The 10,484-nt window shown below is 66.5% G+C and overlaps 1 protein-coding gene across 1 annotated transcript; it reads right to left on the minus strand.

The window, feature by feature from the left end:
- Nucleotides 1-321: 321 nt before the first annotated feature.
- Nucleotides 322-1,677, minus strand: PRR33 (proline rich 33). The gene has a single exon (XM_007466005.1). The coding sequence runs from the start codon at nucleotides 1,675-1,677 to the stop codon at nucleotides 322-324; it is 1,356 nt and encodes a 451-aa protein (XP_007466067.1).
- Nucleotides 1,678-10,484: the final 8,807 nt, after the last annotated feature.

The following is a 10,484-nucleotide window of genomic DNA, read 5'->3' on the forward strand; positions in this document are numbered from 1 at the left end:
CCTGCACTCCTGCCCCAAGCCCCGTGCGGACACTCAGGCTGGCCCTGCCCTGCAGGGTCACACATGCAGCCCCAGCCTCAGAGCAGACTCGTGTACGGTCTGTCTCCCCAGAAGTTCGCCCCAGAAGTCCCCACACCTCACCCCAATGCAGAGCCCTCCCTGCCCCTCCACGCCATCCAAACCCGCCGCCTCCTTAATCCCAGCTGCTCCCGGCCGCGTCCCACCTCCCACCACGGTCCTTTGTGACTGCGGCTTCCCAGCTGGACCCTCAGCCCCTCTTCTGTCCACCCCACGGTCCTGGGGTCCCCCCCCGCCGGCCATTCACTGGAGCCTCCAGCCAGCTGCCGAACGATTGAAGTTCTTGGGCTGGGGGCTCAGGGCCGGGATGGGGTAGCGCGTGGGAGGGGGCTGGGCGGCCACCTCCTGCAGTTTCCGGGCGTTGAAGCGAGGCCAGCAAAGGAAGGGCAGGCGGCTGAGGCCAGGAGGGGCGCGCACCCCATCCCGGGGCCCCACCTGGCCGCCACAGGACTCGGCCACGGACATGCGGCACAGCACTGCGTCCCACATCCTGGAGGACCGTGAGGCGGGGGCCGGCCGGGGCGCCGAGACAGTGGGGGCTGCCCCTCCCAGCCCCGCGTGCCCCGGGCTCGGCTCTGGCTCCGGGAAGGGGGCCTCTTCCAGCAGCTGCTTCTTGAGACGTGTCCAGCCGCTGAGCTGGGGCTTGGGCGCGACTTTGGGGACAGGGCACGGGTGGGGGCCTGACCGTGGGGCAGGGGATGAGGCCTCGCGGGGGCTGGAGACCTGCTCAGCCTCAGCGGCAGGGCCGGCCGAGGGGCGGTTCTCCCGGTGCCCAGCTTCGGGGGCCACAGAGGCCGGCCTGTAAGGCGAGGGTCCTGGTGAGCGGTAGGTGGGGGCAATGGACACCACCACCCGGCTGCTGGCCTCTCTGGGCCCCGAGGCCTGGAAGCCGGGGGCCGGCCTGGGCACAGAGGGCTCGCCGTGCCGAGGGCTGGCAGCCTGGGCCCTGGCGGGCGGTGAGTGGATGCGGACCACAGGCAGCAGGGGCTGAGCCCTGGGAGGGCGGATGGCTGTGCCCTGGGCCCGGTCGCCAGGCCCACCATCCGGGGCCACTGGGGAGGGCTCAGGGGTCCCAGCCTGCGGGGACGGTGCCCGGCGGAAGTGCACCTGGCTGATGTGGGTGCCCCTCACGGTGGGGCCTGAGACCTGCGCAAAGCCGCAGGGGGACTGCGCAGGTTCTGGCACCGGGTCTGCGAGCCGGGGCCCCGTGGGCTTGGAGTGTGAAGCCAGGCTCCTGTGCTGGGTGAGGCTGAAGGAGAACGTGGACCTCTGCAGGGGGGACGCCACGTGGTGGATGACGCGGGTGTGGGGGGAGCAGGGCAGGGTGGCCACCGCCCGTGGCGCCTCCGCGGGCCGCGGGGCCAGGGTCTCCTGGTCACGGCCGGCCTCGCTCACGGGGGATAAGGACGTGCGGAAAGGCCCGGGCGGGGCAGGCGGCCCGGCCCTGCTCGTCCTCTTCCGGGCTGCCTTCCTCAGGAGCTTCTGCAGACGCAGGTTGTCCTTCCCGGGCTTGGGCAGCAGCGGTGGGGGCGGTCCCGGGGGCCCCGGGGGGCACCGGCCAGCCATCTCAGGGGCCACGGAGGCAGCCGAGGTGAGCATTGCTGCACCCTAGGGCAGGCGGGAGGGACAGCCGTGGGCCCAACCCTCTTCCCCACAGGCCGCCTCCCTGCGGGAGGGCACACAGCCCCTAGTCACGCAGAGGACCCAGGCCCAGAGGGCCTGCAGCCTGACCATCAGAAGCTCTGCTCCCTGAGCACGTGGCCCCTGCCAGGCGCGCTCCAGGCATGAGCGTTTGCATGCCTATGGGGCGGCCCCACCATCATCCCGGTTTAGAAACGAGCCCACGGAGGCCCGAGGTGCTCCGTGGGTGACGGAGGAGGGCTGGGACCTGGCTCCGGCTGCCGCCCGTGTGCACAGTGGGGGCCGGGAGGCCCACAGGCGGGCGCCAAGCGGGAGGCACGTGCTGGGCTGGCCGCCTGCGAGGGCAGGAAGAGTGCCCGCCCGCAAGCGTGAGGGCCGCCTTGCTGTCGCCGGCCTGACCACAGGCGCGTCCGCTGTGAGCCAGCGGAGAGGTGGCGGCCAGAGGCTCGGGAAGGCTGCGGCTGCATCATCAGAGGTAGACGGGGTGGGAGGTGGGAGCGGTTTTCGCTGAGCTACGCTAAATGGGATGTTCCCGCAGACGTCCCGGCGGGGTGGTCCCGGCCAAGCCGCCCGCCCTGGTTTCTGGGCGCCACGTGCTCCCGAGGACGTTGACAAATGGCGGCTGGGCCGAGCCAGGGCCGCCGGCCTGGGGGAGGAGGGAGGCCTGGGGGCTGCTGCCATGAGGCCGGCTCTGTCAGGCAGGAGTGCGTCGTCTGCTCGGGGAGGGGCCCGAGGGGTCTGCTGGGGCTCGCTCTGGGCTGCTGCCCACCTCGGTGAGGGGGAGCCGGGACCCCAGGTTTAGCCTGGGGGCTGTCAGGCCAGCTGGCAAACAGGCAGTAGGCAGCGTCCCTCCACCCTGAATCCCGAGCAGGGCCCAGGGCACCAGAGCACAGTATCAGGAAGCAGGCTTCCAGGCCTCCACCTCCGGGTGGACGCAGGGTTTCGGGGGCTGTCGCAGGGAGGCTGCTCCTCCTGGGCTGGGGGAAGCGGGGTGGGATGGGCAGGCCAGGAACCCCCAGAGAGAGGCTGCAGGCCTGGACAGGCAGAGCCACGGCCTCTCCTCGGACTGCAGCCTGATGCTCCCCCGACCTGTGTTTCAGCTTTCCCAAGACTGCAGCACCGCCGGCGGCACCTCCTGGCTCCCGATCCATGTGCCCAGAGGAGAGGCCGGCAGGATGAACGCCCCCCGCCCCCCACTGGCCCCGGCCTAGAATCTGCTTCTCATGGTCTGCCTGGCCCGCGTGCACCCGCGACATCCGTCACCTCTTGCTCCTGGACCCTCCAACCTTTCCCTCTGACCCCCAGCTCTGCCCCTCACAGTTCCGGGAGGAAAGGAACTCAGGCTGTTGCTTGGCAAAAGGACCGCCTCCAGAGAAGCTGCAAGCTCCCAGGGAAGGCGCAGCCGGTGCAGAGAGAGGCCACGTGCTGGGGCCTCCGTGTCAAAAGCCACCAACACCCGCAACAGCACTGGGCCCCCCCACCCTGCCCCACTTGCAGCCCTCCACTTTGTGCAGTAAACTCCCTTTGGTGTCTCCACGTGCTGGCTCTCTGGGGCTCACTGACGGGGGAGGGGCAGGGAGCAGGGCCCATTGGAAAGGCCATCCGCCCTGCACAGTGGTAGGGCCCAGGCCTCTGGCCTTCAGATTTGGACACTGTCCTGTCCAGTGGCCTTCTGTGTGTTAGACTCTGGGGTCTCTGAGGGTAGTCAGCGTGAATGTGATGGGTGGGGGCTCAGTCGTCCTCTTCCACTGTGGTACTTGCCCCTTAACTGGCCCCTTATAAACTCTGCAGCCCCTGAAACACTGTGCACTTCTGGTCTGTGCCCCTAGACTGTGCACCCTTTGAGTACAAGACCCACCTTGGGGTCATCCCTTCCCAGCACCCAAGAGGTGCTCAGTGAAGATTTGGTGGATGGATGGATGAGTGGATGATGGATGATGGATGGATGCAGGGATGGAGGGAAGGATGGATAGGTAGGTGATTGGATGGCTGGCTGGATGGGTGGATGGTTAGGTGGTTGGATGGATGGATGGAAAGATGGATGGATGACTGGATGGAGGCATGGATGGATGGATGGATGGATGGATGGATGGATGGATGGGTGGATGGTGGGATGGGTGGAAGGACGGATTGGTGTATAAATAGAAAGAGAGGTGTTGAATCCTTGGGTGACGGGTGGATAGTTAAAGAACAGGTGGATGGGTGGGTCTGCAGAAGGGATGAGAGGTCAATGGGCAGAAAAGTAGTTGTACAGAGAGTAGACAGGAGAAGAGATGGAGAGGCAGTCAGATGAACGCCTGCTCCACGGAACGGTGGGTGGATGGCTGGTGGGTGGTTGGACACATGGGGGGTGGTGGATGGATGGGCGATGGACAGGGGGAAGGCAGGAGGGAAGGAGGGAGGGAGGGAAACAGACAGTGACGGTGAGGATGTACCTGTGAAAATGGAGGTGCTGTGGGTGGATGGACACGCGTGTGAAGGCGGGGACAGGGTGGGGCTGTCCTCCTGAGCCCACCCCCCACGCCCGGCCTGTGCACAGGTCTAACGTGAGGCCCTGCTGCCCTCGGAGTCAGGGGAGCCCCTTCGAAGAGCAGGCCCTCTAGACCTTTGGCATTCGAGGCCTGGGTCTGCTCAGAACCTGTTTTCCAAAGTCTTCGTGGTCAAACTCTTGCTGCCTCCCAAGGGGAACGTGAACATGGGCAGCTCAGAGGTGTTAGAAATCAGCTATGTCACACCTTTGTCTCCCGCGGCCCACTTCTGAGGGCGCATCAGGGCTGTGCTCTGCCAGCTGGGGAGCTTCTCCCAGGGCACGCGCCCCTCCTGTCTACCTGGCTGGGTGGGACGTTAGCCGAGGGCAGCAGGCAGAGGCAGCCACATGGCCCACTGGACGGCCAGAGGGGACCAGAGTGGACGGCACTGAGGGGCGAGTGGCGGGTAGGGTGGGCAGTGCCAGGAAAGCAGCCAGCCACTCAGCCCGGATCCAGCACAGCCCCTCTCGGGCTCCTTGGCACTCGGTCCGGCCTCGGGGACAAGGACCCAGGGTCTGTCTTCTCTGCGGTGGTGACAACCGGCCCCTGCCTTGCAGAACCTGGGGGTCAGGGCCTGCCCACCACAGAGGTGGAGAGGCTCAGGGGAGCCATTGCCCGGGTGCTGGCCCTCTGCCCTCCGTTCCGACTGCCTGAGAGGCCCCGCCAGGCACCCTTCTGCTCCCCTGCTGCAGGCACTGGACGCCAGCCCCGCACAGAGCAAAGCTATTACAACTCCCGCGGAAGCCCCCAGGGCGTGTGGGGCAGCAGCAGCGCAGGCTGGGAAAGGCTCATCCCCGAAGTGCTGTGTCAGCAGCTTCTATCTGGGGCCTGGCAGAGCTCGAGCCCGTGGGCTGGGCTGACCGGGAGCTCGGCTGGCACTGGCGTGGGCACCCAGGTCAGCTCAGGGCTACCAGGCGAGGTTCGAGGTTCAAGGTCCCTGGGCCTCGCCACCCTCAACCGTGCACACTGCGGGCCAGGACCAAGATTGAGGGACCCCTGCCCTTCCCCACCACTCTGAGGGTCACCCCTGCAGAAACCTAGAGCCAAATCTTTGGGGGGGGGCTGGGCCCCCACGGCCTCCTCACTGCTCCCTGGCTCAGCTCAGCTTTGCAGACTTGAGAAGCCCACCCCTACTCCTATTGTCCCCGGGTGGAGGCCCTGCCCCAGCAGCCCTCAGATCCTTCCTGGGGTTGAGATCAGTCCCCCACCCAACCTGGGCTGGGCCACCCCGTCCCGTGCCTCCGCCCCAGATCTCCAGCCCCCCTCCAGCCCCTCGGGGCGGCCCTGCCCTGCCCCCCTCTCCTCCCACCCCAGCCCGGCCTGGCCAGGTGGACCCGGGTGTGGATTACCTGTTGCAGGCCCTCGGCGGCCGGCAGCCCGTCCAGCAGTGCCTGCTCAATGCTGTCCTGCGGCACCACGGGCCTGGCACCCCGAGGGGTAGGTTGCCGATACCCAAAATAAAATCTGCTCCATCCATCCCTCTGACCTCAGCGCCCTCTCTCTGGCTCAGCTCGCTCACGGGAGAGCACCTGCCAGAGCCCGAGGCCACTGAGCAGGCAGCCACCTTCCTCTGCTGGCCGAGCGGGGCCACTGCAGGGCCATGGAGTGCCCACCTGTGGGTGCAGCCCCCAAGAACACCCCAGGCCCGTGGGAGGTGTGGCCGGCAGCTCCCAGGAGCAAGACACCCACAGTCGGTGGGGCTGGGTGCACACGGGTCTTCCCAGACTCAGCGCTGCCTGCTGTGCTTTCCCCACGTGTGCACCCGCCACTGCGGGGGTGAGGGGTGGTGTGTGACTCTAGCAGAGTGAGAGGACCCAGCCTGAGAAGGGCTGTCAGCTCCCACCGTGAGGACGAGCTGGGCCAGGGCGGCCCCAGCAGCCGCTCAGGGGCCCTTTTCAGAAGTGGCTCTACAGCTGACCCCACTGGACAGAAAGTTGGTCAGAGTTATCCAAGGGTCGGGCACGCGTGTGGCCCGTCAAACACTCTCCCATCTGAGGACCTGGACAGGAGGAGGAATTCAGAGTTCCGACAAGGGAGGCGGGAACGGCCCCAGCAGCTCTGGCCTTGGGGGGGCTTCCCGCCCACAGGAGCTCTGGGGAGGGGCTCTGTCCTGCCCACTGGGGGCCCAGGGCTCTGGCTCCCCTTGCTGTGGACGGTGGGCCCACCCTGCCTATCTCGGGTCCCCGTAGCCTTGTCTCCAATGTGTAGAAATTGGATGAGGTGCTGAGAGAAACCTTCCAGAAGGCTCTGGGGACCCAGAGTGGGGCGCAGAGCCAGGGGAAGCCAGGGCTGGGGGGTGAGAGCCAGTCGCCCTGACGCCCCTAAGCCTCCAGAGGGCAGGAGCTTCATCTGAGTCTCCTTGGGACCCAGCCCTGTCCTGCGCTCCAGCCCACCAGCCTCTGCTCTGGATCAGGCCAGCGTCCATGGCCCCCGCCATCCGTGACCGACCAGCCCCTCGCCTGGAGCCTCTCCCACATCTGGAAGGAGGCTTGGGGCTCTGCTCTTTCTTGCTCTGTGTCTCGGTTTCCCTGATTCGAGGGCGGTGGCGCAGGAGCCAGTGGCCTCACTGGCCAGCGTGGGGACCATGGAAATCCCCGGGTGAGGTGTCTGCCGGTTGGATGGTGCCACCTGGAGTCCCGAGCAAAGAAAGACTGGGCTCCACGGGCGAACAGTGGAGCCCGCTGTGGGCAGCACACTGAGCCTGGCCCGTGGCGAGAGAGAGGCCTGCAGGGTCAGGACCCCCAGACGGTGAGCTCCCGGGCAGACCTCAGAGGTGTGGCCCCTGGCGTCGGGAGGCACCAGCCACTGGGGAGATGCCAGACGCCCCAGTCAGACTTGAGTTAGTATTTCTGTTGCCCATTTATGCTGTATGTCCTAACGCCATCACGAAGAGGACCACTCAGTGGGGCTCGGACCTGCTGAGGGCCTGGCCGAAGACTCAAAGGGTCTTCCACTCCTTGGGGGTCTCAGGGACCTCTGGCCGCTGCCTCTGATGGGGAGGCCGGCGGGGGGGTGCCTGGGGCCTGCGTAGTGCAGCCTGGCCGGCCAGACCCCTTTCCTGGGCAGACACCTCGGAGGGAGGGGCAGCTCCCCCGGGGAAGATGGGGCCCCAGCTCCGGGGACCCCACACCAGCCTGGCCCAAGGAGAGCCCTCAGCTTCCTCCCTAGGGCCACCCAATGCCCTCCTTCACCCTCCTCCGCCCATGAAGAATGTGCCCACTGTCAGAGACTAAAAATAGAAGCTGACACTTCCTGGGGGAGGAGGGCGGCCCTCGTCCCCTCCCCCCATCCTCGCCTCCTTGGGCCCCCTCCTCTGTTCTTGCTATACTTGGTAAGGGGCCTCAAGGCACAGCCCCTTCCCGCCCGTCCCACGCACCCGGGCCACCCAGCCCCTGGCCAATGGGCTTCCGGGAAAGATCGAATGTCACTATAACATGAGAGCATGCGGCAAGCGGGCAGTGCCTGAGTCGGTCCTGTCCGCAGGGAGCTCCTGCCCATCTCTCCAGACCCAGCCGCAGGTCAGTACGTCTCTGAGAGCAGCCCCGGGACAGGGCCGGCCTGCTGTGTGCCGGCGGGCCTGGGTGCGTCCTGGGGCCCCGGGTGCAGGACGCTGTGCCTCCCTAGCCTTTTGCCGCTTTAAGCATGGCGTCCTGGAGACCCAGGAAGCCACCGCAGGGTCCCAACCGTCTGGGGTGCTGGCATCGCGGGGTGACGTTCTCTGAACATCAGAGGCAGAGGAAGCCCTTCCAGACCAGAGTACAGGGGCAGGGGAGGCCCAAGAAGGAGGAAGGAGGGGGTTCCCTGGAAGGCCCGGGGGTGAGCGGGTGGCCCCAAGGCAGACGGCTAGACAACGGTGACGATTCGAGGTGAAGGGGAAGGGAAGGGGCGCTGCCCAGGGCTTCGAGGCCACCTCCTGCGGTGCGGCCGCCCTCCCCGCCCCGGCCTCTCCACGGGGCTCTGCTAAGCTGAGGGGCGCCTCGGCCAGCTTCTCCCAGGAGGCTGGAGCCCCCGGCCCAGCGACGCCGCCGTCTGTAAAGACGACAGCTACGACGTGGCTGGTGGGGTTCACCGCAGGAGTGGGTCTGCAGGGAGGGGTGGCGGGGACCCCAGCAGCCCTGGGGGCAGTGTCCGGAGGCCAAGGCCTGGAGTGGGCAGGGCCTGGGCTGGGGTGGGACAGAGGGAGGAGTGGGAGCTGGGCGTCTGTCCTGTCTGCCCGAGGAAGACGTGTCCCACCTCAGCCTGGACATGAGGAGCACGAACTCCCAGGAGGCCCCTCCTGTCCTTCCTGTGCCCCCTCGAACCAGGGCTCAGCTGACCCTCCTGACGTCACGGGACGGGGCGCCTTCACCGGGCAGCAGCCTCTCTGGTGCCCTCAATCATTCTGGGAGGAGATGGCGGGGAGCCCGAGGGTCAGGGGACAGGGTCAGGGCCCACAGCAAGCGAGCGGCAGGGCCTCCCGCCTCCCCGCCCCCATCTTGTCACTTGGGAAGGAAGGAAGGACAGGGTGTCCCCAAGGAGCGGTGACCTCAGAGGCTGTTTTCACAATGGCCCCTCTGGGGGCAGGACATTAAATGGACAACTGGTTTCCTTCTCAGCTGTCGAAATGCCACCCTGCCCCCAAGCACACCGCACCCTGGGCCCCTCTCAGGGGGAGGGCGGGTGGGACAGAGCAGCCCGTGGTGTCAGCCCCAGGGCTTTGCTGGGAAGAAAAGGAGCCCAGAGCGGCCTCAGTTTCCCTCTTTAGAGGGTACGGCACCCTGCCTGGGTGTGCGGGAGCCCGCCTGCACGCCCCCTGGGACTCTGGCCCAGAAGACAAGAGGGCCAGCCCCGGGGACCAGCGGGGGGTCGGCAGGGGAGGGGACGCAGGCCGAGACCTGAGCGGGGGCTGCCTCCCCAGTCCCCCCTCCCATCGTCTTGGGTTTCTGGGCAGAGGTGTCTTGGCTAATTTGGGTGCCTATTTCTGGACGTCTCAGCTGCCACTGGCTCCTTAAAAATAACCCACCCCTGGACTCAGGCCACGACCACCCCTTTTCAAGGCAGCTGACAGGTGTCGGGCCCTGCCAGGGGGAGAGGTGGGCACAGTAGGGCGAGGGCAGTGGCCTGGGCGGGGCGGGGGCCCGACACCCAGGGGCAGGGCCCACCAGAAGGGTTTGGGCCAAGGGACCGTGAGACCCCAGCTGTAGACCAAGCGGGAGGCTGTATGTAACCTGAGGGGGCAGCAGAGCCCCGGGAAGGGACCTCAGGATGCGAGAAAGCTGCTCGGCTTCCTGGAGGGCTGAGCAGAGACCCATCCGCTGGTTAATTTTGCATGGAGCTTAAATTGCTCTGGGAAAATTAACATTCTTGACAGAGGCTTTGGAAAACTGTTCCCACCTTAGCAATGCGATGTGAACGCATTTTTAGATGATGAACTTGTGTTTTTCTTATACAAACCTCCCGGGGCGGGGGGCCATAACTATTGTCTTCAAGTAAGCTGTAGCAAGTTGTCATGAACTCTGTTTTTCGAAACCCGGGGCCAACATTCTGATGCAGCTGCTCCGAGCATTCCCAGGCCCGGCTGCCTCAGGCCTGTGCGGTGGCCAGCTCACGGATAGACGGTCCCCGAGCGCGCTGGCCCTGTGCCGGCCACACCTGGACACATGCAGCCAGGCCCGGGTACAGGCTTCCCCGCAGACGTTGACATGTTCAAGGGCATCCACAGGGCCTGGGAAAGCAGGCTGAGGGAGGGACGGGGCCGTCCACTCAGTTCTTGGAGGACATGTGCGCCTGGCACGGGCACCAGGCTGAGGGGCCCACACAGAGAAACAGCCCAGACCCCGTCCTCACGAGCCGGGGCTCAGTCTGCTGTCTGCTGGGGCAAGGGGGAGACGGGGGCGCGTGTGGGGGAAGAGAATGTCTCGTGCACGCTTGTGATTCTGGAAGAGGGCTCTGCAGAGGGCCATGGGAGACGCCAGGGGATCCCTGGGCACCCCATAAGAGGACACGGGGTCCTCGCGGGAAACCGTCAGTCAGAGAAGGGAGCCTGGGCTCACACCTGAGGAGGGGGCCTCGTGGGGATGGCGGGCGGAAAGGCCAGGGAAGGTCCAAGGTTCCCACCTGGAGGTGCCAAGCTCTGTAATTTGGGGGCTCCCTGGGAGCCCCCCCCATCTAGGCGCGAGAGCAGAGACCACCAAGAGGGAGGTTTTGAGGCCACAGCAGCAGCACGTCTCTGCGGTCCAGAGCAGCCTGCAGGCCCCC

This window comes from Lipotes vexillifer, unplaced genomic scaffold, assembly GCF_000442215.2.
Source record: "Lipotes vexillifer unplaced genomic scaffold, Lipotes_vexillifer_v1.1 scaffold1094, whole genome shotgun sequence".
Classification (NCBI taxonomy): Eukaryota; Metazoa; Chordata; class Mammalia; order Artiodactyla; family Lipotidae; genus Lipotes; species Lipotes vexillifer.

What these genes read in the sequence shown, in the direction of transcription:
- PRR33 (XM_007466005.1), bottom strand. Translation starts at nt 1,677, where the DNA reads ATGCTCACCTCGGCTGCCTCCGTGGCCCCTGAGATGGCTGGCCGGTGC.